At 40.8% G+C, this 24,414-nt stretch overlaps 1 protein-coding gene across 1 annotated transcript in view; it reads right to left on the bottom strand.

Annotated features, from left to right (window-relative positions):
* LOC130916463 (insulin-like growth factor 1 receptor) overlaps nt 1-24,414 on the bottom strand; it is a 159,817-nt gene that overhangs the window by 17,330 nt on the left and 118,073 nt on the right. Inside the window, exons 3-16 of the mRNA XM_057837207.1 lie at nt 22,038-22,338; nt 17,371-17,507; nt 16,901-17,045; nt 15,231-15,439; nt 15,021-15,147; nt 14,288-14,523; nt 13,965-14,132; nt 12,105-12,312; nt 4,257-4,543; nt 4,044-4,186; nt 3,593-3,758; nt 3,422-3,524; nt 909-979; nt 604-833 (exon numbers count right to left, since the gene is read on the bottom strand). Of these exons, the coding sequence (XP_057693190.1) occupies nt 604-833; nt 909-979; nt 3,422-3,524; nt 3,593-3,758; nt 4,044-4,186; nt 4,257-4,543; nt 12,105-12,312; nt 13,965-14,132; nt 14,288-14,523; nt 15,021-15,147; nt 15,231-15,439; nt 16,901-17,045; nt 17,371-17,507; nt 22,038-22,338 (2,531 nt within the window). The remainder of the gene's footprint in view (nt 1-603; nt 834-908; nt 980-3,421; nt 3,525-3,592; nt 3,759-4,043; nt 4,187-4,256; nt 4,544-12,104; nt 12,313-13,964; nt 14,133-14,287; nt 14,524-15,020; nt 15,148-15,230; nt 15,440-16,900; nt 17,046-17,370; nt 17,508-22,037; nt 22,339-24,414) is intronic.

Genomic DNA, 24,414 nt, shown 5'->3' with positions numbered 1-24,414 from the left:
CTTAACTGGAGCCTCTTGATTGCCCACCGCCATGAATGTGTCAACGGCTGTTTGTCCAAAGGTACATGGCACTGTGATTCAGTGGTGAGAAATCCAAGATTGAGTGTATCAAGTGTGCAGTAGACGGCGATAAATCAGGGTTGACTTGAGGTAAAATCCAGTGGAGCCTGACTTCCTGTCTCAATCCAATCATGCCTGGTGCTAAATTAGGGATGACCAAATGTTAATTACACCCTCCTTCACGCTTCTTAAAAACAGTAACCCACACACAAAAGTGGTCCAATTCCTCGCGATTTATTTCTTAAGACGCAAGCATTCCAAAAGAGTTGAGAAAGAATCTTTCCGCGGGGAAACTATGTAACAGTTGATGATGATGTAGCCTAGTTGATGAGATGGGGATCACGCTGATTAAGGGTTGCATCTCCAGGAGGCTGATCTGCACCTCAGGCTATAAAAACTGCAGCACTCGTGACCTATTGAACTCCTACAGCATCTTGAGACTCGGGGTTGGATGTCACATTTATTTATAGTCGCGCCACCGTGATTCATTCGCATTTACGTCAGCTGTTTTGAGCCGCCTTTTTTTCTTTGTGAAGCGCTTACCACATGGTGGCAGTTGAACTCCTTCATGACAGATGCTTCATTCAGAAATTCGATGCGCTCCCTCATGCTGGCCGACTCGTTGACCGTTTTGATGGCCACACGCGTTTCAGGCTCATCCTTCACCACTCCCTTGGCGATTCCCTCGTACACCATGCCGAAGGAGCCTTGGCCCAGCTCCCGGTGCATGGTGATCTTCTCCCTTGCAACCTCCCACTCATCTGGGACGTACACTGTCGCGACATGGGAGCAGGTCAGAGCCACGCACACAATACGAGAAGATCTTAGTTGTTTGGGATGGTTCTTACTTTCTGCAGCGCTGAAGTACTCAGGATTGACTGAGGCGTAAAGGACTCCATTCCCCAGTCTGTCACTATTTCTATAGATGCAAGATACAGCAAAGGTAAAATATTGAGGGACTCAGCAAGCAAAAAGAACAGCGGGATTATTAGTACGGGTGTGCACAGAGGGACAAAGACGATGTCTCCACCTAGCAGGGTATTTCGCAAAAAGAAGAACTTTTCTACGGGTTGGCCTATCATCCAAACGCACACGCACTTTTTTGGGCATTGAAAACGATGGTTCTTAAAAACTACAACCAAAGTGACGATGTGCAAATTTGTAGCGCCATCTTATGGGCACTAATAACCGAAGACTTAACTGTGAAAATGTCACTGTCTGCGACACATAAGATCAGGGGTGAAAGTGGTTAGAATTTCTTGCCGGAACTCCCCGATGTGAAGGTCGCCACGGAGCAAATTATATTTATTTGTTTGTTTGTTTATGTATTTATTTATTTATTTATTTGGGGAGGGGGGGTCAAAACTACTTAAATGCAAAGAAAATTTTTATGGTCAATTATTTCTACAACACATACAAAAACAGATTTTCATTTAAAATTGTATTTTTTTCAATCATTTGTAAAATAAAAGTAAACAAAAAAAGCTATAACCCCAACCTCTATCTCCTAATTTTTATTTTCCCTCATTTCCTCACATACTAAATGCCAAATCTCAATTTTAACTACTTAAGAAAACGGGATGTATATTAAACTTGAAGATAAAACATTTACTTTTTGTTGTGTTTTTTGTTGCGTTTTGCTTTGCTGCGTGCACACGCACATTGACGTGACTCATCATCATCAGACTCAGATAACTGCAGCAGCTGGGGAAACCTCCATGCCGTCCGTGGAATAAAATAATAAATATCGGTGGAAACGGATTACGTAACACAAGCACTTTATTATGCTTGTTGTTAACACTTGTGTATCTAAATCTGATGTTGGTAGATTGTTTTCTTCTTGGAGATGAAATGCATGTGTGGCAGCTTTGTATTTTTTTTTTTTTTTTTTACATAGCGTTTTGACAGTTGCCCTCATATTTTTTGAATCAAAGCACCATACAGGAACAGCGTTCGGGCCCTGAATCTTATACCGGAACTGCGTACTGGCCCTGAATCTTATACTGCTGGAGCCTCCTGACTGTCCGGACCCCTGGCTGGATAGACGTCCTCGCTGCTACCCCCGTCTAATCTGGCTAGATGGACCTCTTCTTGCTCCTTTACTCCACTGCATTTTTACGGACTGTAACTTCGCCTGCTAATTCCCATTAGCAGTTCTGGGGTTCCTGTCTATCCGTCCTGGGAGTGGATCTCTCCTGACTGTGGTACTCCCCGAGGTTTCTCATTTTTCTCCCAATTGACTCTGGAGTTTTTGGAGTTTTTCCTTGCCGGCATGGAGGGTCTTAAGGATAGGGGATACCCAGGACTTGAACTGTATCTATTCATCTTTGTTGCTTCATTTCTAATTGTGTATCATATTGCCTCTGTAAAGCCCTTTGAGACATCTGTTGTGATTGAGAGCTATACAAATAAAATTGAATTGAATTGAATTATACCAGAACTGCGTTCCTGACCGTTCTGGCCCACTTTCACCCCTGCATAAGAATAATGTTTACATTTATGTTGCATTCGAGGAAGGTGGGAAGTTGGACTCATCCAACTCGGATGGTCCCAGTTGCGACCTCAAAGCGTTCCAAGCGAATGTAAACAACAAAGATGGCTGAGTGCGACAAGTTGTTTTTTATTTTGGCCATTACATGACATTTTGACCTCCAGCAAACTTGCCTTCTCATTAGTGATCAAAACGTGGAGGAAAAATGACGGTCGAGATAAATAGCACACACTGTAAATAACTTCTTTAGTCAAAAAAGTCAATATAAAAAATATCTATTAATTCATTAAAAAAAAAAAATGGCGTCTCAAAGGAACTTAATTTAACTTCATTATTGTGTCATCAATACGTTGGCTTTTCGCCAGGCAGCACCATTGTGTCGAGTGACAGCAGATTGAAGCAACTAGTGAAGTCGGGGTACTTTTTTTCCGACTTCGCAACAAGAATCTCCCAGTTCAAGTGGAGGTAGGAAAAGTCAGACTTCTCACCTTCCTCGAACGCAGCATTAGAGTCAACATGGATCCCTTCGAGTGGGTTTAGATCTAATTATTAGACAGGTGCTTTTTGCTTCCATTTATTTACAAACTCTAGCATTGCTCCATATTGGGGGACACATGTGAAGTACGAGATTAAGGACAATTATTTTTCACGCATTGTTATGAATGTACTTAAAAGCGATTGAATGCGGTTGGCTGTGAATGCTCTTTTCTTTTTCTTTTATTTTAACAAACGTGGTGGTGTAGACGTAATTATTTTTTTCAGGATGTATGAGGCAGGATCCTTGGTTTAAAAAAAAAAAAAATCTGCTAGGTGTAGACACAGCCAAAGATACTGCATTTATTTGATTGACTAATTGAATGATTGACTAACCTCTTTTTGTTGACATAGAAGAGAATCGTTGTGAGTCCCGCGATAAAGAGAGTAACAATGATGGGAATAATGACAACCAGATACAGCGTGACATCGTTGTCTCCTATGAAGACATAATCAGGATGGATGAAGGGAACCGCCCACAATAACCATTTTACGGCATTATATTACGTTTTGGCGGAGGTACGTAGAAGGACATGCTCTCTGTCCAGGAGCCATTTCCAGCCAGAGATGTGGCTCGAATGCTGGCAGAGTAGTTCCCCGATCCCAGATTGGTGAGGCGAGCCCCTCGATGCTTGCGGTATTGCTCGCGAGATACACATTCATGCTTCTCAGGCTGGAACACAGAAAAACACATTCTTAGATACGCTTAGAAAAGAGTTAGACAGAAATACTTTTCCTTATGAATTTCATTCTTACAGTATATATAAAATATTGTTTTCTCATCAACACAACTGGTTCAAGTCATTTTTACTGTTTTGACTGAATTTGACTTACTTTCTCAATGATTTTAATAATTTGCATGACATTTTTTTGCTTTTACTTGACTCATTCAGAGGTAGCAGTACTCTAACTTGAAAACAATTTGTGCCAACTCTATCCACCATTTCTTGTGACTCACCTCAGCCCCCAAACGGTACTTGATCTCGTACATCAAGATGAGGCCGTTGGGCATGATGGGCTCGGGCCAACGCAGCAGAACGCATCCCTCCATCTTGTCGCTCCGCTCATAGAGCACTTTCCCAGGTATGTCATCGGCTTTATCTAGAGAAGAGAAAACGTGTGTAAGGATGATTAACACACACGAAGCGTTTACATTTCTTTACAGGTCTACCTGCAGGCTTGGTCCTGGCAAAGACAAAGGCGCCAACGCTACAGTGGCCCAACTCTTCATTGCAAGCATGGATGTCAATGTGGTAGACGGTGAAGGGCCTCAAGTTGGGAATCTCTAAAACCTCTGAGGTACTCTTGTCCTCAGAAAAGGGGTACTCCATAATTGGCGGGACCCCATCAGTGCTGTTATTGCCCGGGCCAAGCGTGGTGTTGCCCCTGCCAGCGCCCGCGTGCAACACAGTGCCATTTGCCAGGCCGAAAAGGTCCCGACGACGACGATCTTGAGGTCTGGAAGACAAAAGGACGACTCAATGCTATCTGGTATTGGGACTCAAAACTATGCACTATATAATAGAGCCACATTGAATGAAAACAAACAGCTTCACAATTGTAATTTTATGATTCTTTATGCCAAAATATACATATTTAAACCCTGAAAAATGGGATTCATTTATTTCAAACAGCTTAGTTTGAAAACATGAAGCTTTAACTGTTTATCTTGAAAAATATGTTTATGTTGTTTCGTTCGTCCGTCCGTCCATCCATCCATCCCACTTTTAAACATTTTTAGATTTCATTTTTATTCTATTATTTCTAATCTTGCAATATACTAGTCCTTGTCAAAAATCATAATCATAATTTTCTGTAATGTACTGATAAACATTATCCTTTCATATACTAGTATTTTAGATTCATTACAAACAAGTGAAGTAGTTCAAGCCTTTTATTATTTTAATATTGATGATTTTGGCAAAAAAGTCAAGAAAAAACAAAAATCCCTATCTAAAAAAATTTACGTATTTCATCCGACCAATACAAAAAAAGTGTTTTTTAATACAAAAAAAGTCAACCTTAAATTAATTATATCAGCTATGCACTCAATACTTGGTCAGGAATCCTTTTTGTAGAAATGACTGCTTCAATGCAGTGTGGCATGGAGGCAATCAGCCTGTGGCACTGCTGAGGTGTTATGGAGGCTCATGATGCTTCGATAGCAGCTTTAAGCTGATCCACAGTGTTGGGTCTGGTGTCTCTCAACTTCCTCTTCACAATATCCCACAGATTCTCTGTTGGGTTCAGGTCAGGAGAGTTGGTAGGCCAACTGAGCACAGTAATGCCATGTTCAGTAAACCATTTACCAGTGGTTTTGCCACTGTGAGCAGGTGCCAGGTCGTGCTGAAAAATGAAATCTTCATCTCCATAAATCTTTTCAGCAGATGAAAGCATGAAGTGCTCGAAAATCTCCTGATAGCTAGCTGCATTGACCCTGCCCTTGATAAAACACAGTACACCCACAACAGCAGCTGACATGGCACCCCAAACCATCACTGATTGTGGGTACTTGACACTGGACTTCAGGCATTTTGGCATTTCCTTCTCCCCAGTCTTCCTCCAAACTCTGGCACCTTTATTTCTGAATGACATACAAAATTTGCTTTCATCTGAAAAAAGTACTTTGGACCACTGAGCAACAGTCCAGTGCTGCTTCTCGGTAGCCCAGGTCAGGCGCTTTTGCCACTGTTTAAGGTTCAAAAGTGGCTTGACCTGGGGAGTCGACACCTGTAGCCCATTTTACAGCACACGCCTGTGTACAAGGGCTCTGGATGTTTCTACTCCAGACTCAGTCCACTGTTTCTGCAGTTCCCCCAAGGTCTGGAATCGGCCCTTCGCCACAATCTTTCTCAGGGTGTGGTCACCTCTTCTGGTTGTGCAGCGTTTCCTGCCACACTTTTTCCTTCCCACAGACTTTCCACTGAGGTGACTTGATACAGCACTCTGGAAACAGCCTATTTGCTCAGAAATTTCTTTCTGTGTCTTAGCCTCTTGCTTGAGGTTGTCAATGATGGCTTTCTGGACAGCAGTCAGGTCGGCAGTCTTGCCCATGATTGTGGTTTTGAGTAATGAACCAGGCTGGGAGTTTTTAAAAGCCTCAGGAAGCTTTCGCAGGGGGTTTTGAGTTAATTTGTTGATTCAGATGATTAGGTTAGTAGCTTCCTTAGAGTATTTCATGATATGCTAATTTTTTTGAGATAGGGATTTTCGTTTTTTCTTGACTTTTTTGCCAAAATCATCAATATTAAAACAATAAAAGACTTGAACTACTTCAGTTGTGCGTAATGAATGTAAAATATATGAAAGTCTAATGTTTATCAGTACATTACAGAAAATAATGAACTTTATCACAATATGCTAATTTTTTGAGAAGGACCAGTATATTTTCCTTTTTTTCTGGGTGGTCTTAATCCTCTGTTATAGAAAATGACTGCAAGTGACAAGGCCAGCAAATCAAATTACAACTAATCATAATTGCCTGCTTGGAGCGTTTTACACAAAGCTTAAATATCCCACAGGACATGCTTGCATGACTGTGTGTGGATGCGTGTGTGCGTGTTGGTGTATGTGTGTGCCATTTGTCCAGATGCTGCATACTACTCCCCGTGGAGCAATGGAGCTGGATGAGGTCAGACGGATCATAGCGAGGCAGACAGATTATTTGGTAGTACGACAGAGGGGAACAAAACACGAATGCTATTGAATCATAATGACAAATTGGAAGCGGCTGAATGGAGACGACAGACGAGTGAATCCAGGCTTGTAGCGCCGAGCTGCCAGAAACCGGAGGCTGTCGTTACCAAGGGCAGACAGGTGCTGACGGCAGGATAGCTCCGAGCTAGCAATTACCTGTGAACGCCGCATGCAAGTTGGCTCTGTATTACTTGTTCAAGGGGGGGAGAAATATCCACTTATTTCTAACCATTTGCGAAAAGCTATGTCGATCCAAGCAATGACAAAGTTGACGTGGTTATTACAGAACTCTTGGACAAGAAAGTTAGTTTCTTTAACAGCCATATTAAAATGACAAATTATTTTTTTTATAGTATTTTCAAAGTTAATGATTAAGTTAAAGCTTGAATTTTGCGAGCGTGGTAGCAAAAATTGACAAATGATATTTTCAAAGTCCCAATTTGACACCAGAAAACTCACTCAGTACTGTATTAACACCTTGTGGACAGATCAAATGAATAATCCCCCAAAATGATTTTCCAAAGTAGCACGAAACTGACACTAAAAAGTGTCAAGGACCTGTGGCCCAAATAAAAGAGGGCGACAGTCATTCTGGTTTGAAGCTGCCATTTGGGGCTGATTACAGATATCATATTTTGACAAACATCTACAAGGCCACATTTAGAAAAGCACCTACATTGCTGGTCAAAAGTATTGGCACCCCTGAAGTTCTGTCAGATAATGCTTAATTTCTCCCAGAAAATGATTGCAATTACAAATGCTTTGGAAGTAATATCTTCATTTATTTTGCTTACAATGAAAGACACAAAAAGAGAATGAAGAAAAGAAGAAAAACCATTACCATTTTAAACAAAACTCCAAAAAGGATTGGCACCTTCAGCCTAATACTTGGTAGCACGACCTTTAGACGAAAAAACTGCGAACAACCGCTTCCGGTATCCATCAATAAGATTCTTACAATACTCTGCTGGGATTTTAGACCATTATTCTTTGGCCAACTGCTCCAGATCTCTGAGTTTGGAGGGTGCCTTCTCCAAACTGCCATTTTCAGATCTCTCCACAGTTGTTCTATTGGGATTCAGGTCTGGACTCATTGCTGGCCACTGTAAAAGTCTCCAGTGCTTTCTCTCTCAGACCCAGCTTTCTCACACTGCAAAAATTGTTGGTAGTCTTCAGACTTTATAATGCCATGCACACAGTCAAGCAGTCCAGTGGCAGAGGCAGCATTGCAACCCCAAAACATCAGGGACCCTCCACCATGTTTGACTGTGGGGACAGTGTTCTTTTCTTTGAAGGCCTCGTTTTTTTTTTAAATGTAAACTCTGTGTTGATGCCTTTTCCCAAAAAGTGCTTCTTTTGTCTCATCTGACCAGAGAACATTCTTCCAAAACGTTTTGGGCTCTCTCAGGTAAGTTTTGGCAAACTCCAGCCTGGCTTTTTATTTCTCTGGGTCAGAAGTGGGGTCTTCCTGGGTGTCCTACCATGGAGTCCCTTTTCATTCAGACGCCAACGGATAGTACGGGTTGACACTGTTGTGCCCTCGGACTGCGGGACAGTTTGAACTTGTTTGGATGTTAGTCGAGGTTCTATATCCACCATCCGCACAATCTTTTGTTGAAATCTCTTGTCAATTTCTCTTTTCCGTCCACATCTAGGGAGGTTAGCTACAGTGCCATGGGCTTTACACTTATTGATGACATTGGGCATGGTAGACACAGGAACATTGACAACATTCTGTTCGTTGGAAATGGACTTGTAGCCTTGATATTGTCCATGCTTCCTCGCAATTTTGCTTCTTAAGTCCTCAGACAGTTCTTTATTTGATTAAATCATTTTTTTATTGCAAGCAAAATAAATGAATATATTACTACCAAAGCATTTGTAATTGCAATCATTTTGTGGGAGAAATTGAGCATTATCTGACAGAGATGCAGGGGTGCCAATATTTTTGTCCAGCACTGTACAAGGCCACATTTAGACAAGCACCTATACTCATTCATACATGGGCAATGGCACACACACACACAAGGCCAGTTGCTATTCGAACCTTGAACATCACAACTATGAGGCAAATGTGTTAACTGCTAGGAAACTGCTGCTTCCCAAGTTCTTTTTTGAAATTTTGAATTGGCAATAGCAATATGACTGCGAGTCAAGTGCAACATGGTAGGTATTTGAAGAGACAAGAGGACGATTGATGCCTGGGAGAGAGCAGTCTCACACACACGCTAACATTCCTAGCTGGCAGTTATAACTGGTGTGGTACAATCCAGAGAAAGGCACTACAAATATAACACAGTCCTGATGTATATAGTATGCAAATGCACCACCTGTAATTTGGTCTGGTCTGAAGGATGATGAGCCTGTTTAATGGTGTCGGGTTATCATGAGCGAGTTGTCAGCTGACTGCCGCATGACCTTCCAACTAAGTGACTTACTACAGCCAGTGTCGTGACCTAGCCTGCTAAAAAAAGAGTAACCTTTACGTAATGGAATCCTTAGGAGGAAAGCCGTGACGACACCTTCTGTAGAACAGGGCAAAAATTATTAGCTATCAGCCTCACTTGCTTGCACACAGCCAACATTTGTGTCTGCTTTTCCAACTTTGTGTTTGTCTTTTAGAGTTCACTAGACTTTGCAGTGGGTCTCTATTCTCATTCTTTTGCAATCCAGATGTAAAGTTTCTTGGCACTGTTTTGGCCCCAGCAGGGGAAAGAAAGATTTGCTGCCAAAGGACAGGCCCATGAAGCTGACCTGTGAGGAAAACTGAACGGTTGTCGATGACAACAATTAATCCCGATACTGTTCATGTACAGTGTGTCACAAAAGTGAGTACACCCCTCGCATTTCTGCAGGTATTTAAGTATATCTTTTCATGGGACAACACTGACAAAATGACACTTTGACACAATGAAAAGTAGTCTGTGTGCAGCTTATATAATGGTTAATTTATTTTCCCCTCAAAATAACTCAAAATATAGCCATTAATATCTAAACCCCTGGCAACAAAAGTGAGAACATCCCATAGAAACTACGTACATCCTAAAATGTCCAAATTGAGTACTGCTTGTCATTTTTCCCTCCAAAATGTCATGTGACTCGTTACAGGAGTGCTGTCAGCATTGCTGCAGAGATTGAAGAGGTGGGGGGGTCAGCCTGTTAGTGCTCAGACCATACGCCGCACTCTACATCAAGTTGGTGTGCATGGCTGTCAGCTCAGGAGAAAGCCTCTTTTGAAGATGGTACACAAGAAAGCCCGCCCGTCTCATCAGACCATAGGACATGGTTCCAGTAATCAATGTGTTTTGTTGACATGTCTTCAGCAAACTGTTTGCGGGCTTTCTTCAGAAGAGGCTTCCTCTTGGGTTGACAGCCATGCACACCAATTTGATGTAGAGTGCGGCGTATGGTCTGAGCACTAACAGGCTGACCCCACACCTCTTCAATCTCTGCAGCAATGCTGACAGCACTCCTATCATGAGTCACATGATATTTTGGCGGGAAAATGACAAGCAGTACTTAATTTGAACATTTAGGGATGTACGTAGTTTCTATGGGGATTACTAACTTTTGTTGCCAGGGTTTAGATATTAATGGCTATATATTGAGTTATTTTGAGGGGAAAATAAATTAACTCTATTATATAAGCTGCATACAGACTACTTTTCATTGTGTGAAAGTGTCATTTTGTCAGTGTTGTCCCATGAAAAGATATACTTAAATATCTCCAGAAATGCAAGGGGTGTACTCACTTTTGTGATACACTGTAAATGCACCCTAAAGGCTGAGTTATGCTTCTGTGGCAGACCTACGCCGCCAAGGCATACCCGATTTACAACCCTTCGCAGTAGCCTGACGTGCTTCTCCTCACGTTTCTGACTTCGCGTCGTGTCAACGCATGGAGACGTGATGCGAGTGGACTGTGATTGGTCCTCTCAGACTGTTGTTTCCAGTTCGGTGCGAAATCACCACCATTTTCAAACATTGTTGTGCTACACGAAAAAATGGACCAAGCCGACTAGAGTATCATCAAAGAGGTCCTCAAGTACGACAACCTCTACAATGTCTCGTCAGGACATTATGAAGATTGCCAAATGGCAAACAATTCGTGAAAATCCACATTCAAGCATTTAATCTTGCATTGTTTACTTTTTTTCTCCGTCGGCATTGTGTAACCAGAAGAAAACTAGAGGAAGTTGACAAGCGTCCGCAAAACCGTACAAACACAACGGCACACCCCTCTAGTGGCTTAGCGGTGAATTACAGTGCATCACGTTCCCCTGCCGCAGAACGAATGCTCATTGACGCCGTAGTCGCTTCGCCATCATCGCAACGCAGGAGCTTAACTCAGGCTTAAGAGTTGTTCAACAAACCAATCAGGTTCACTTTAATTGTTTACTGTCTTCTGGCTGGAAGTGAATGAGAACTGTTGGGCATTTGATTCAAGACTGATTACACATCTATCCACGTCAATGAGAGCAGCCAATGAGTTAAAAAACATAAGTGGTAATTCTCCGTTGGTGAACTAGACCCTACCATACAGATGGAAACAAAAAAGCCCCCAAACATTTAAATGTTGAAACATGAATGGAGCAATTGGATGCAGACTAGAACATTTCCTGTAGCCTTTGTGTTTCCCTTAAGTGAACTCTATGCTGTAACACATCCAAACAGCTAGCCAGGGGAGAATATAAATTCAGTTAGAATATGAAGCCATATTTTATCATTCCTTTTGCAAAAGCCACATCGATCCAACCTCACATGAGCATCGGGAATAGAGGGTAAAAAAAAAAAAGACGAATGAATGATCTTTGGCGGCGGCGCGGCATCGCTAACAATATTGATTTATAAGAAACCTACTGAGTGCTCATCGGATAAACTGACAAGTGTATGGAGGCTACGATGGATTGAGGCCATTTGCAGACACCTGCATTGTTTGTGCGCATTTATCTAAAGAGTGTGAGAGCGGATGCCTTTGAAACAGCGCATAGCGCGGTCACCAGCAAAGTTTAACACGACACAGATGTCAGTGGCTGTTATTGCAGAACAAAAGAAGCTACACAAACTTCAGTACGAGCTGCCAAAGCAGACTTCGCAGACTGCTTTATCGCCTTGATGTCGCCGCCTTTGTTTGTGGAACATCCCAAATCCTTGCCTGCCATATCTAAATGCCCTCTGCACCATCGGTTGTCGTGGCAACAAACATACAGATAAAAAGGGTTTTTGGATCCTGTTTAGCATGCTGGCTTATCTGATGGAGAGACCCGGTCTCGTTAAGGCTATGCATGGAGAGATACACCCAAAGGGAGTTGTATAACTTTACCTCTGCAGAAAGATTGAATTGTGAAGGAAGTTCTCGAACAGCTTCAAAAAGACACGGTCGTCCTTCTCTCGGTCCTTCTCCTCGGCAGTCTTGGGGCAAGGACAGCAAGGATCCTTCTTTGGACCCGACAGGTCTGACTTAGTGGGCTTGGTTATCTCCTCCATGTCTTCAAACCCTGTTGCTGGGATCCTGATTGGAATCTTGAGTTCTGGTTTGGAAGAGAAAAATTGAAATTTTAGGGCCAGAACACCAACTGGGCAGAGATCCATATTGTTTTGCAAAGGATTATTATAATTATTATTATTATCATTATTATTATTATTATTGATAATTCTGAACATGCTTGAAAACTCACCAAAATTTGTACATACTGTACATGCGGCTTGGCATAAATTTGGATAATTTTGCGAATAAACGTTACAAAATGGCTCAGTGGCGCCCCCTTGAATTCTTCAAAAAGGATCTCTCCTATAGGTTTTGTCAAAGTAGAGCAATGAAATTCGGGGAATCGATACCTTGTGCAAAACTGCTCCAAAAAGTCTTGCACTCATGTTCCAAAACCAACAGGAAATTTTGGATTGAATGTGAAATTTATATGGAATTACACAGTGCAATATCTGAGACATTGGCACCGAGGGAGTTCGTTGGATCCTCTTCAAAATTGGTGAGACTGTTATGAGACATATGGGATCTTAAGTTATCAAAATGGTGAGTTTCCAGTCACGGGCCTGGGCTGGGCGATGTGGCAAAGTCTTTTTTTTTTGGCAAAACGCCAAATTCAGAAAAATGACTGAGAATTCCCTGATCCAAGGTTTAATCCTTTTCATATCTGACATGTATGTGATGTATCTCAGCCTGAACACGACTGCATTGAAATACCCGAAAGGCCTGACGCCCCCTGCTGGGAACAGGAAATGCCCTTTTTTTACTATACGGGCTCATCCTCCAAGGGAAAAAAATCAATTGACCCCAAACCTGCAACAAGGGAGCCTTAAGGCATGTATTCAGGTGCCTGATGAAAAATATTGTGGTTCCGTTGAAGCATAGTGGTCCAACAGGAACGTGAAAAAGACCATCGCCATTTTGTCTCACCACAAACTTTGAACAGTCATAACTTGGCAGATATACAACATATCTGTGCCAAACTTCCTGTGCTTGTTGAGAGTTGTACCCATATGGGTCATGTAGGGGTCATTTGCATCAACTATACAGCGCCAACTAGTGGCAACAGAAAGTCACTCCTTTTACTTATACACGTCCAGTTCTTTTCAGGTTGGTCAGTGTAGTTACAAGACGTTTTCCAATACTACATTTTAAGGCCAATGTTCACATTTGTCTGTTCTCATGACGACCTTTTGTTCGCCATTAGGAGGAAGTAGATTTCTTCAGGGACTTAGGCAACTTACTGAGCCACGAGATTTGGGACACTTGGTCAAATTGGCCCAATTAGAAGACTCATTTGGTCTTGAATAAGGGCGTGGCTGCACAGCTCAGTAGCGCCTCCATTTTTGTTGAACCCGTTACAATAGGGTTTTTTCACATAGGTGTGTGAATGTATTTCTCATCACAAAAAAGGGCCGAGTTTCAAGCACATGTTAGTTTCTCATGGGATGATAAAATGTGGGGGGTATGCCACCACCCTGAGCTGCGTGCTGTCTGAGTTGTGCCAAACAGAGAGGGCCCATTCAGTCCTGCTTGCAGGCCTAGCTGTAATTGTTTCTTGTAGATCAAAACATGTAGACTTGTTCTTTGGAAGCTTCAGAGTCACAAACGCTGCTACTAAATCCATACCAAGTTGAAATATAAAATGTATTCCGGTATAGTTGGAGTCAAGCAGTCACACAAGGTATTCATACTGACCTTTGGAGCAGTAGTCGTGCAGATAGAGCTCCCGGTCTTCTGGCTGCTGCTGCCAACGGATTAGGTAGTAGGTCAAATTGCCGTTGGGAAAGAGGGGTGGAGACCACTTGACCAGGAGCTTGGTGGAAGAGTTGGCATAGGCACGGGGATCTTTGGGCACAGTTGGCACTGCAGTAGACAAGATAATTGTTAAGAGCAGAGAAGTCCAACCACTGAGACAAATCAGGGAAAATGATCCACATTTAATTAATGAAAAATACTATGGGGCTAGCTGCTCAAAGGGATAATAATAGTGGAATGTCAGTGTGGTTAGTTGGACTTACGCGAGGGGCGTGTTCGAATGTATATGATGTCACTCTTTGCACCGGGAATGTGTTTATCCTCAACCCGCAGCGTAATGGCCTTGACGAAAATGGCATACTGGGTCCATGGCTTGAGGTGGTGAATTCCGACTTTTGGGTCGGTGTTATTATTTTGAGGAAGATCCACATCCACCATGTGCCAGCTGTTGGAGCCGCAGCCATCCTGACCGTCGAACTCGGTTATGTTCTGAGAAGGGCTGACAAGGGAGCACAAAAACATGGACCCAAATGACATCTGCTCTTTCCTCGGTTCGAAAATAAAACTAATTCTAGGTTATGTTTGCAGACACCATCCAACTTGAAAGAGCTGTTCTTAGTTCATTATTTACAAATGTGTATTTGCTGTCTATGCCAAAGGAAAGAAAAAAAAAAGCATTCCAAACTTCCAGGCAGCCCTGGCGAAATTCTTAGCAGTAATCAAGGCAGGGATGTAAGAAAAGAAACAGTGATTGTGCAAATATCATGGCGACTATTCTGAAATTAGAACAAAAATCCACCAAGGGTTTTTTTCCCTTCTGGTTGCCGGTTGGCAGCAAAATGTGCATAGTTATGCAGAGAAAGCATAAACAAATGTTGTCCCAACATAGAATTGGCTTTTGTATCGAAAACCTTTCATCAAGCCTCGATGTTGAGCTATTTATATGTAATGACAGTGTGTTGTATACCATAATGAGCCGTCTTTCGGAGTACTTACGCCTCCTTGTAGTAGACCATGAAGGTGATAAGGCCTTTGTAATCCCGCGGCTGGTAGCGCTCCAATGTCAGACGGATGGTGTAGCTGGATGTGCTGTTGGACAAGATCTTGAGAATGTGGCTTTCACCTGAAACCGTCACAGTTGTGATCAGCACCTTTGGTGTGACGTTCAATAACCCCCAGACCTGCTATCAATGTTCTGACACTCACAGCTGGCTCTTTCGCCATTGTTGCGGAAGTCGCCCTCCTGTGGCTTGGCAGTGACGCCCGTTTTCTCCCACATGGTGTGGATCTTAGACATACAGAGTTTGGGATTCAGACGGAAGAAGAGGCGTCCCTCCCGGATGGTTAGGTTGTGCTGAGTCCAATCCCATAGGTCGTGCAGGTGCTGGTTGTTGATGGCGGAGAAGGAATACAACCTAATGAACGAAACAACGAAACTGGTAAATAGATATAGTAATTTTTATGAAAAAACAAAACAAAAAAAACACGTCAACCTGAACAGAGACATTTTCAATGCTTACCCATTGAAAAACCTACTTGACAAATGTATAGAGCGATCCAAAATAATAGGAACTTTTTAAAAATCCAATGAAACTAAGATTGTAGAAAAAATATTTTACTTATAATAATTGAAACCTTAAAATATGCCATTTAAGAAACAATGATGGTGTTTATTTATTTATTTATTTTTTTAGATTAAGTTCTTTAAATTGTGTCCTCCTGTACGAATGCATTCTTGAAATCTGCTGTTGAGATTCCTCATTGATTCCTCATCTGAGCTGGGATACTGTGAATTTCATCCTGAATTCACCTTGGTTACTAAAACGGCAGATCAATTACTTGCTCAAGGTTATTTTTTCGCAGTGTCCTCTCTTGCTCATGTCTGCCAGGATGCCAAAATCCCTGATTTTTCAACAGTGGTCAATAGCAGAATTTAAGAACGCATTCATGTAGGAAGACACCATCTATATGATGTAATTTTTAAATGAAAATTCCATAATTATTTCTTAAATGGCATGTTTTAAGGTTTCAATTAGTACGAACGAAATATTTTTCTTTATCACTCTTGGATTTATGGGATTGTTCATTTTCAATTGGCCAAAATCTTTCTATCGCAGCTTAAGCAGTGGTCAATGATTCAATTAGCAGCCAAACTGAGCACAATGTGACAGGGTTCAATCAGGTTAGGCCACATCGATTGGTATGCCAAAGCAATTTACGCTTTTTCTCAAATTTTGCACCTCCTTTTTTTGGATCATCAGGCCAATCTCTTCTACGGATTGGACAAATTCAAAAAGCTCTTTATCAGCAGGCGGCCGCACACAGTATTAACATTTATGACAATAAATCATGATTGTATCAATGTGTAAAGGACACAGTTTTGCTGTGCTCCAGACATTGGATGTACTTAAGCATCAGAGCCATGGAATGATAGGAATGCATGCCATCCTAGATGGCATTCCGTTGAGCGAAACTCTATCCCATGAGGGATGACCTGAAGGGGCTGATCAACTTTCCCATGACCCTCTTGGCCACTACCAGAGTCGAAAAAATACTCTTACGGTGCATATCAAAAGTGGTTTGTGATCCGCAACAGTACTACATTTTAGTCCTACACCTTTTTAATGTCAAATTCCAACAGTTTTGAGCTTTTTTTTAGGCAGATGAAGACATTTAGGTCATCTGTTCAAATGGCATATTGATGCAAATAAAGTGACTTGTAAATTTAATCAATTTTGTGCAATGAAGTATCACAGTTCAAGATGAACAAATTCATATGTACACACCTTTCTTTAATCAATATTTTGTCAACATCTAGAAAATGTATATTTAATCCCCCAGACACACATAAACACAAACACACAAACAGGCCCTACTGATCTATAAGCTCCGCCCCGTTGATGTAACGCAGACTCTTGAGAAAGGACAGCGATCCGAGTGTGTGGGAGTGACGAATCCTCACGTAGCCCGTCACGGTTTGGATCAGGCCCATGAAACTCTCCAGCTCAGACGCTATGTTATCTGGGGAACAGATACACACACAGACAGACACAGCACACGAAAGCCATATTAGGGAAACAAGCTGAAGACTTTAGTTGCAGTGACACCCATTCTTAATACAGACGCCCAATTGGGTAATCTTGTGTTTAAGCTTCACCCTATGAGATGAACCACACTAATGAAATAATACGATAAATATGGCATAGACTTTTTAATTGTTTCTGGTTTTCAACTTCAGGATAGAAAATACAGCAATTGAGTACAAGCTGCGAAATTTAGCACTGGTCAGGCCTTGGTGGAGATCTGTCCCGCCGTCCTAAGCGTGCAACTACTGCTCCACACTCACTTCCGTGACGGATGTTGATATCCAGATTGCCAGCAATGACGGTGCAGTCCTTCAGGGACTGAGCAGCGTTCACAGAGTCGATGACAGAGGTCGTACAGATCTTATCGCATAAGCCATTACAGGCACTGCACAACATCCTGGAAAGAATAAGGGTAGAAAAAGGGGTGGTGGGCTCAATGAGTGGCCGAGAACGTAGTTGTCAACGTGTTAATCACACTTTACGTATTTTCTCAACCTGAAAAGTAATTGAGGGCAATTGTTTCAACTCGTTGCAAATCAAAAGAGTCATTCTGAATTTGATTTTAAAACCTAGGATTTTGGCCCTCTTGAAATTGCATTCAATTCTGTTTTATTCTAAACATACTGTGTAAGTTTGTTCCTCTCTTTGTGAAACCTTACAATTAGCAGGAGTGAAATTGTTTGACAATACAGCCCCGGAGGACAGTGTCACTCAGCAACATAAAATTTGGTAGGGGTGTCAACTAAAGTCTGATGAAGCTATATCTGAATAAACCAAAGGAAGTCTGCCATTTTGTTTTTGAACAACCATTTCTGTCTTTTCCTTTAAATATGAACTTGGGCAAACGCTTCAAAATTTGAACAATATACATTAGACTGATGGGTGAGACTAAATTGCTAAACATTTGAGTCATTCAGTGTGACAGTTTGACTAGTCACACCCCCTCCCCTCCGAAAAGCTCATTTAAAGCAACACTAGGTAACTTTTCAACCTTTATCAAATATTTTCATAACATTTGTGATAATATGTCGACTGAAAACTAGTTGAATGAAACCCCTTTTATATCTTGAAGGGGTCTGTATCGCTTTCACCGGCACTAATTAACTTTGAGGAGGGTGGCAGGAACCATGCCACACAAAAAATGTACACACAAAAATGTACACACACAACAAATGTACTGACTGCTTCCCCCTTCTTCATTCATTATAAAGACAAAAGTCGATGCAAACGTGTTCGCACGGATGCTGGAAAGATGACAGAGCAACAGAAGAGACAAAAAGTTTTGTCTGAGGAGGGAAATAAAAGAGAGGCTACCAGGATATACAGACTAAACATTGGCTTTCACTCGCTGGCGTGACGCCCCCTCCCCAAACCAAACTCTTCAGCGCTGATGAGTCCGGGTGGAGGATTGAGCCAGACGGTTGCTAACCGTCATATGCTATTGTTTAGCCACAACTGGATTCATTACCTCATTACTATTCCTCCTTCAAACAGCCACTGGAAACAGATATGTTGTTTCATCCATCTGCAGGCGACCAGGATATTGAATTTTGATTCATTGATGATTTTAAGACACTATTCGGGTATGTGCTGGTCCTCATTTGCCTGGTACACCAGACTCACCGCTGTTCCAGCTATTGAGTCTGGCCACCATTCAGCGGATACAATTTCCAGGGCGGAGCAAGCCACAGCAAACAGACAGCGGAGTGGACCAATCAGTGACGGGCAGACGTGACTATAGTAAAACGACGAGGGCAGGGCAAGGGACTTGCGCGCGGAAGTAAACATACGAGGAGAGCGGAGTTTATTCAACATGGCTAGCGCGAGACAGACTGTTGTCAATGACACGTGTCGATGTGTTTTTGGTAATTTAAAACTGATTTTACTGTGGATTGGAACATATTCTCGGCTCTCTTGTTCACCATCTGTGTTGTTGTGGAGACGACTTCCGACGCGCAAGAGTGATGTTGCTCGTTAAGAACACGTCATGCAAATAAACGAATCTGATTTGTCGATTGATTTTGTACCTGCTCGAGATGCCGTTAATGGGCTGGTTCCCAGACTTTTCTCTCAGTGTTTGAAAAATACAGGGAGAACAGTCTGGCTGTGCCAGGCAAGGTCCTCATGGGAAACAGTCTTCCTTAAGTCAAAACACTACCGCTTTTGTCCACCAGCGTCGCTAAAATCGACCAAAACTGAGAAGCTACAAAGTGTTGCTTTAAATGATTAACTTCAATTGTGAAATTTGCTTGCCTGCTTGTTTTCGGCATTTTGAAATTTGCTTGCTTGCTTGTTTTTGGCAATAATTTGGTAGGCCAAATAAGTTTTTTTTTTTTTTTTTTTAAATTTAGCTTTGATTTTTCACACTAAAGAAGTGGTAAATTAATTTATTGCACTTAATTTAACTAAATTAATTCACCAAAAAATCCATATTATACAATGCATTAGAGCAATTATCACATTTTTTTAAAATGTATTTTTAATAGTTGTATCCCTCTTACCTCGAACATTATTATTAAATTATAGAAATGCATTTTCCTATTAAAAAAAAACCAGACTGCAAGCAAAGGTTAAGAAAAAACATTGCTTTTTCTGTATACGCATGCACTTTTAAAGAGGTTGAGGCAGGGGTCCCCAAACTTTTTCCTGTGAGGGCCACATAACCCTTCTCTTCTCTGATGAGGGGCCGGGGTCAGTTTGTAACAGAAAAAGTGTGACGATTGCAGGAGTGCCTAAATGTAAAAATGTATTGTTTTTCAGAAAGCCACAATCAAATAACCCTTTCTGGATTCTTCACGGAACCAAAGTAAATAAAATAAAAATGATATAATATAATATAGTATAATATAATATAATTAGGGCTGTCAAACGATTAAAATTATTAAGCGAGTTAATCACAGCTTAAAAATTAATCGTAATTAATCGCAATTCAAACATCTCTAAAATATGCCTTATTTTTCTGTAAATTATTGTTGGAATGGAAAGATAAGACACAAGACGGATATATACATTCAACATACTGTACATAAGTACTGTATTTGTTTATTATAACAATAAATCAACAAGATGGCATTAACATTAATATTCTGTCAAAGCAATCCCTGGATAGAACGACTTGTAGTTCTTAAAAGATAGATTTTAGTACAAATTATAGAAATGTTATGTTAAAACCCCTCTTAATGTTTTCGTTTTAATAAAATTGGTAAAATTTTCAATCAAAAAAATTAACTAGTAGCTCACCATTGTTGATGTCAAGAATTACACAATGCTCATGGTGCATAAAATCAGTCGCACCCAAGCGCCAGCAGAGGGAGACAAAAAACACAAGTAACAAGTGGACATGACACTGCTGTCATTTTAATCTGTTTGAGCGGGGCATATGCGTTAATTGCGTCAAATATTTTAACGTGATTAATGAAAAAAATTAATTACCGCCCGTTAACGCGATAACTTTGACAGCCCTTAATATAATATAATATAATACAATATAATATAATCAGGGGTGCACATAATTTTTTTGCCCAGGTTCTCAGAGGAGGACCTGGAGATGTGACTTGGTCCTCATTGAGCTTGAGAGCCGACCCACCTGATGCGATAAATTTATGACAAGCTTTACTTAGAGCCAATTAACTTTGATTAATTATATTAACAGTTAATGCTTGATTAACATCAACTGGCACAACAAAATTGCCATTACTTTGAAGTGAAATGTAAAGAAATAAACATAAAAGCACCAATTCAAAATAAAGGGCATTATGCGGCTCCCACATTAACTCCAAGCCTTTTTAAAAGTGGGATGTCCTCTTCATAAGACCTCATTGAACGTGTATGTTTAGCTTTGTAAAATGCGAGCAAAAACACGTTTGTCAGTGCATGTCGCTGTTCATTACCTTTATTCCGCCCTATTCCGCCACATGTCCATAAGGCGAGTGGGGTCCTGTTTGACATCGATAGTTTGCTTAATTGCCACATGCTCTCTGTTTTTTTCGTGCTTTTCAAAGTTTGGATGGCTGAAATTCTTTGACCCTACATAAAATGCGTTGCTCTAATCGGCGACATTGGGATTCTCACGGCACATTTTGTACGCATTTCCGTGCGAGCATCATTCACTTCTAGCCATGGTACCTCCTGTAGCCACTTTTCAGCAAAAGTCCTTTTTTTCGGTAGCTCCGGTGACGTCTCTGCAAAAGCGTATGGAAGCCGTTGAGGGCCAGCGCGTTTGTCTACGTCCAGCACGCATGTGCGGACCACTTATGTGCACCCCTGAATATAATATAATATAATATAATATCATGTAATGTAATATAATATAATAATACTGTATTAATTAAATAGATAATAACCAAATAACCATTGCTCAGTTCTTCACAGAAAAAAGCCAGGACATAAATAACTCTATTGGAAAAAAAAAAAAAAAAAAAATTTTTTTTTTTTTTTTACAATTTTTGTTTTTTTTTTTGTTCAGGGGGCCGGACCAAATGTGGCTGCAGGCCGTATCCGGCCCGCGGGCCGTAGTTTGGGGACCCCTGGGTTGAGGCCTTTTAGGCATACTGTGCTTTACTACACAGAGTGCCTGAAAATGGCAGAAAAATATATCCGCCTCTGGCCCCAAAATGAATATATTAATTCATTAAATAATGGGACACAAATTTAGATCTGTAATATATAACGGAAATCATTTAATTCAATTGACAAATTAGTTAATTATATGTAATTAGACCTTTTCTTTTTAAATTGGTCATCTACTAATGATCGGGCCCATATGACATGCATTTAAAAACTCAAAAGTGGCCCTACAGAACAAAAGTTTGTCTATCCCTGCGTTCTTGCCTGAGGGGTGACAAGAACATTTCAAAGAGCACGCAGCAGGACATCAGGCATGCCGTGTCAGAATGGCCACCACCTGAAGCGGAAACAAAGACTTTACCGGTTGCTTTCGTTGCGTGCAAAACCGAAGGGGCAATCAGGCATGCATTCGCCCTCGTGGATGACAAAGTGAACGTCGCTGGGCAGATGAACTTGGGAGCACAGGTCCTCGGTGATACAGCGCCAGCCCTCAAACTTGTATGTGTCGGGCGGGCAGTCAGGGACGCAGCGGCCTTCGTGGTAGTAGTGGAGGCAGGCAGAGCACGCCAAGTCACTGTGGGCTTCGGTGCAGGTGCCCAGGCACTGGCTGTGGCAACACTCGCCCCTGTCTGTGCACGAGTGCTTGCATTGGCTGGGACACACTGGAGACAGAAAGGACAGAGGGAAGACGTCAGCGAAGTATGGAACAAATTGAGTAATGACTCAGGCAGCAACAACAAATTGATTAAAATCGATTAATAAATTCGTTACCAACACATTTTAGAATCGATTTTTGCTGGCAGCTACGAGCATTCACATTTGGGTCCTTGTTTGTATATAACGTTAGGCAGCGTGCATGCCAGTGATTAGCGCAAGAAAGAGAGAGAGTTCACTGTTACACTCAGGTTGGGTTGCTGAATCTATAATATTACGAAGTTTCAAGAGTTAGATTGTCTTTTGCGTTGTTAGGTCCAGTGTGCCTCCATCAGAGGTGAGTCAATGAAGCCAATCGTACTGTTTGTATTCTTTGTTGATGAAACATTACCATTTAGCACAGAGCGTTAAGGTAGTTGGCGATTATGCTGATCAGTGTCTTAGGTGCCCCATTTGTATTATTATTTGTATTATTATTATTTATGTGTTTTAGAGAAGTGTATTAGCACTTGAATTATTGCTCGTTAGATGGTAAATTTGTCTCATTCAATAAATAAACCACACACATAAACCCATTTATATAACAGCTTAAAGTCTCCTTTCAACACAAACTTACATTCAAACTCTAAATTGTCATACATGAGCATGTGCTTTGAAATTGGATTTAGATTGTATTTATGATTTATGATATAACTGTTTGATAAAGAAAACTGAGTCATTACAGTCTGCCTATTCGTTCGGTTTTGTTGTTTAGTGTAAACAAATGACTCATTGACACCATTTATATCAGCACTTTGCCTACAAGAAAAAAATGTCAATCAGCAGCACTTTTTTATATGAATGAACAAGACTTTTGTCTAAATTGTGTACTGAGAAATTCTTTTTATGTTTTATATTCAGAACCTTTATCAAAAACAAACACGTTTTATGTGCTTAAAACAACACGGTTGTAGACTAGAGTTAAGTCAGGAAGCTGTAATAAAATATTATTGAAGGAAATAGTCATCCATTTTGTCTTCATTGCTAATTACAACATGTCTAAAACAACTTCAAGTTAAACTGTGAAGGTAAATGAAATAAGTGACATTCATCCGATTAATCGATTGATTATTAAATAATCGTTAGTTGCAGCCCTAGTAATAATGTTGAGATATTAGACAACTTAAACAATTTAGACACTAACAGCAAAATTAAAGGAGGGATAAGGATGATGTCATCAATAAGATGATGACATCATCAAGCTGAATCTTTTATAGTAACAAAAAATGTTACTATTTTGAAGAGAGGAAAGTATAATGGTAAGTGAGCAGACAAAAACTTTAGCTTAGCCCTTTCTTGTAAATAATGTTCCTCCAGGCACAGAGAAAAAAAATCAATGGGGAATGACCGTGAGCCGCAAGGTGTCATGAATAATAGAAACTTCTCATTTGTTTGTTGTGAAGAACGCGGTCGGGGGTTATCAATTGGTTATCTATTGGGCTTGCACATGGCCTCTCCACATGAAGCAAATTAATAGTAATATGTCAGTCGAGATACTGCTGTCAGAAGACAGCAATGACTCAGAAGAGGCGGTGACTTGGTAAAGTAGATGTCTTCAGTTGCATCTAACATGGCCGAATGCAGCTCAGATAAAGGTGTGTTTTCAAATATTTTTTTTTTTGTCTTAATTGCATTTTTCTTCCACATACTTGTATTACAAATACAGAATTTATATTTACTACATTTCATTGTAGATAGATAGATAGATAGATAGATAGATAGATAGATAGATAGATAGATAGATAGATAGATAGATAGATAGATAGATAGAAGTTTTTTTTTTTTTTTTTTACATCTTTTCTTTTTTCAAGGATGTAAAAAAACAAATAAAATGGAAAGTAAATGCTGCAATGTAAATAACACAATTATTTAACAACAGAAAACTTTCAACCGACAACCAGGCTGTGCAGAATCACTGGGGAAAAAAAACAAAAAACATCCCAGAAAGGCAAGAGTTTAGATGTCTTTTGGGCAGATGTAACCGCACACCCATGAAACCCAACCCAGGGGAGCAGTTTTTGTTGTTGTATAGATCTTTAAGGTCT

The sequence above is a fragment of the Corythoichthys intestinalis genome, chromosome 5 (assembly GCF_030265065.1).
Source record: "Corythoichthys intestinalis isolate RoL2023-P3 chromosome 5, ASM3026506v1, whole genome shotgun sequence".
NCBI lineage: Eukaryota > Metazoa > Chordata > Actinopteri > Syngnathiformes > Syngnathidae > Corythoichthys > Corythoichthys intestinalis.
The sequence above is the reverse complement of the archived record's forward strand: the minus strand, read 5'-3'. Positions and strand labels throughout refer to the sequence as shown.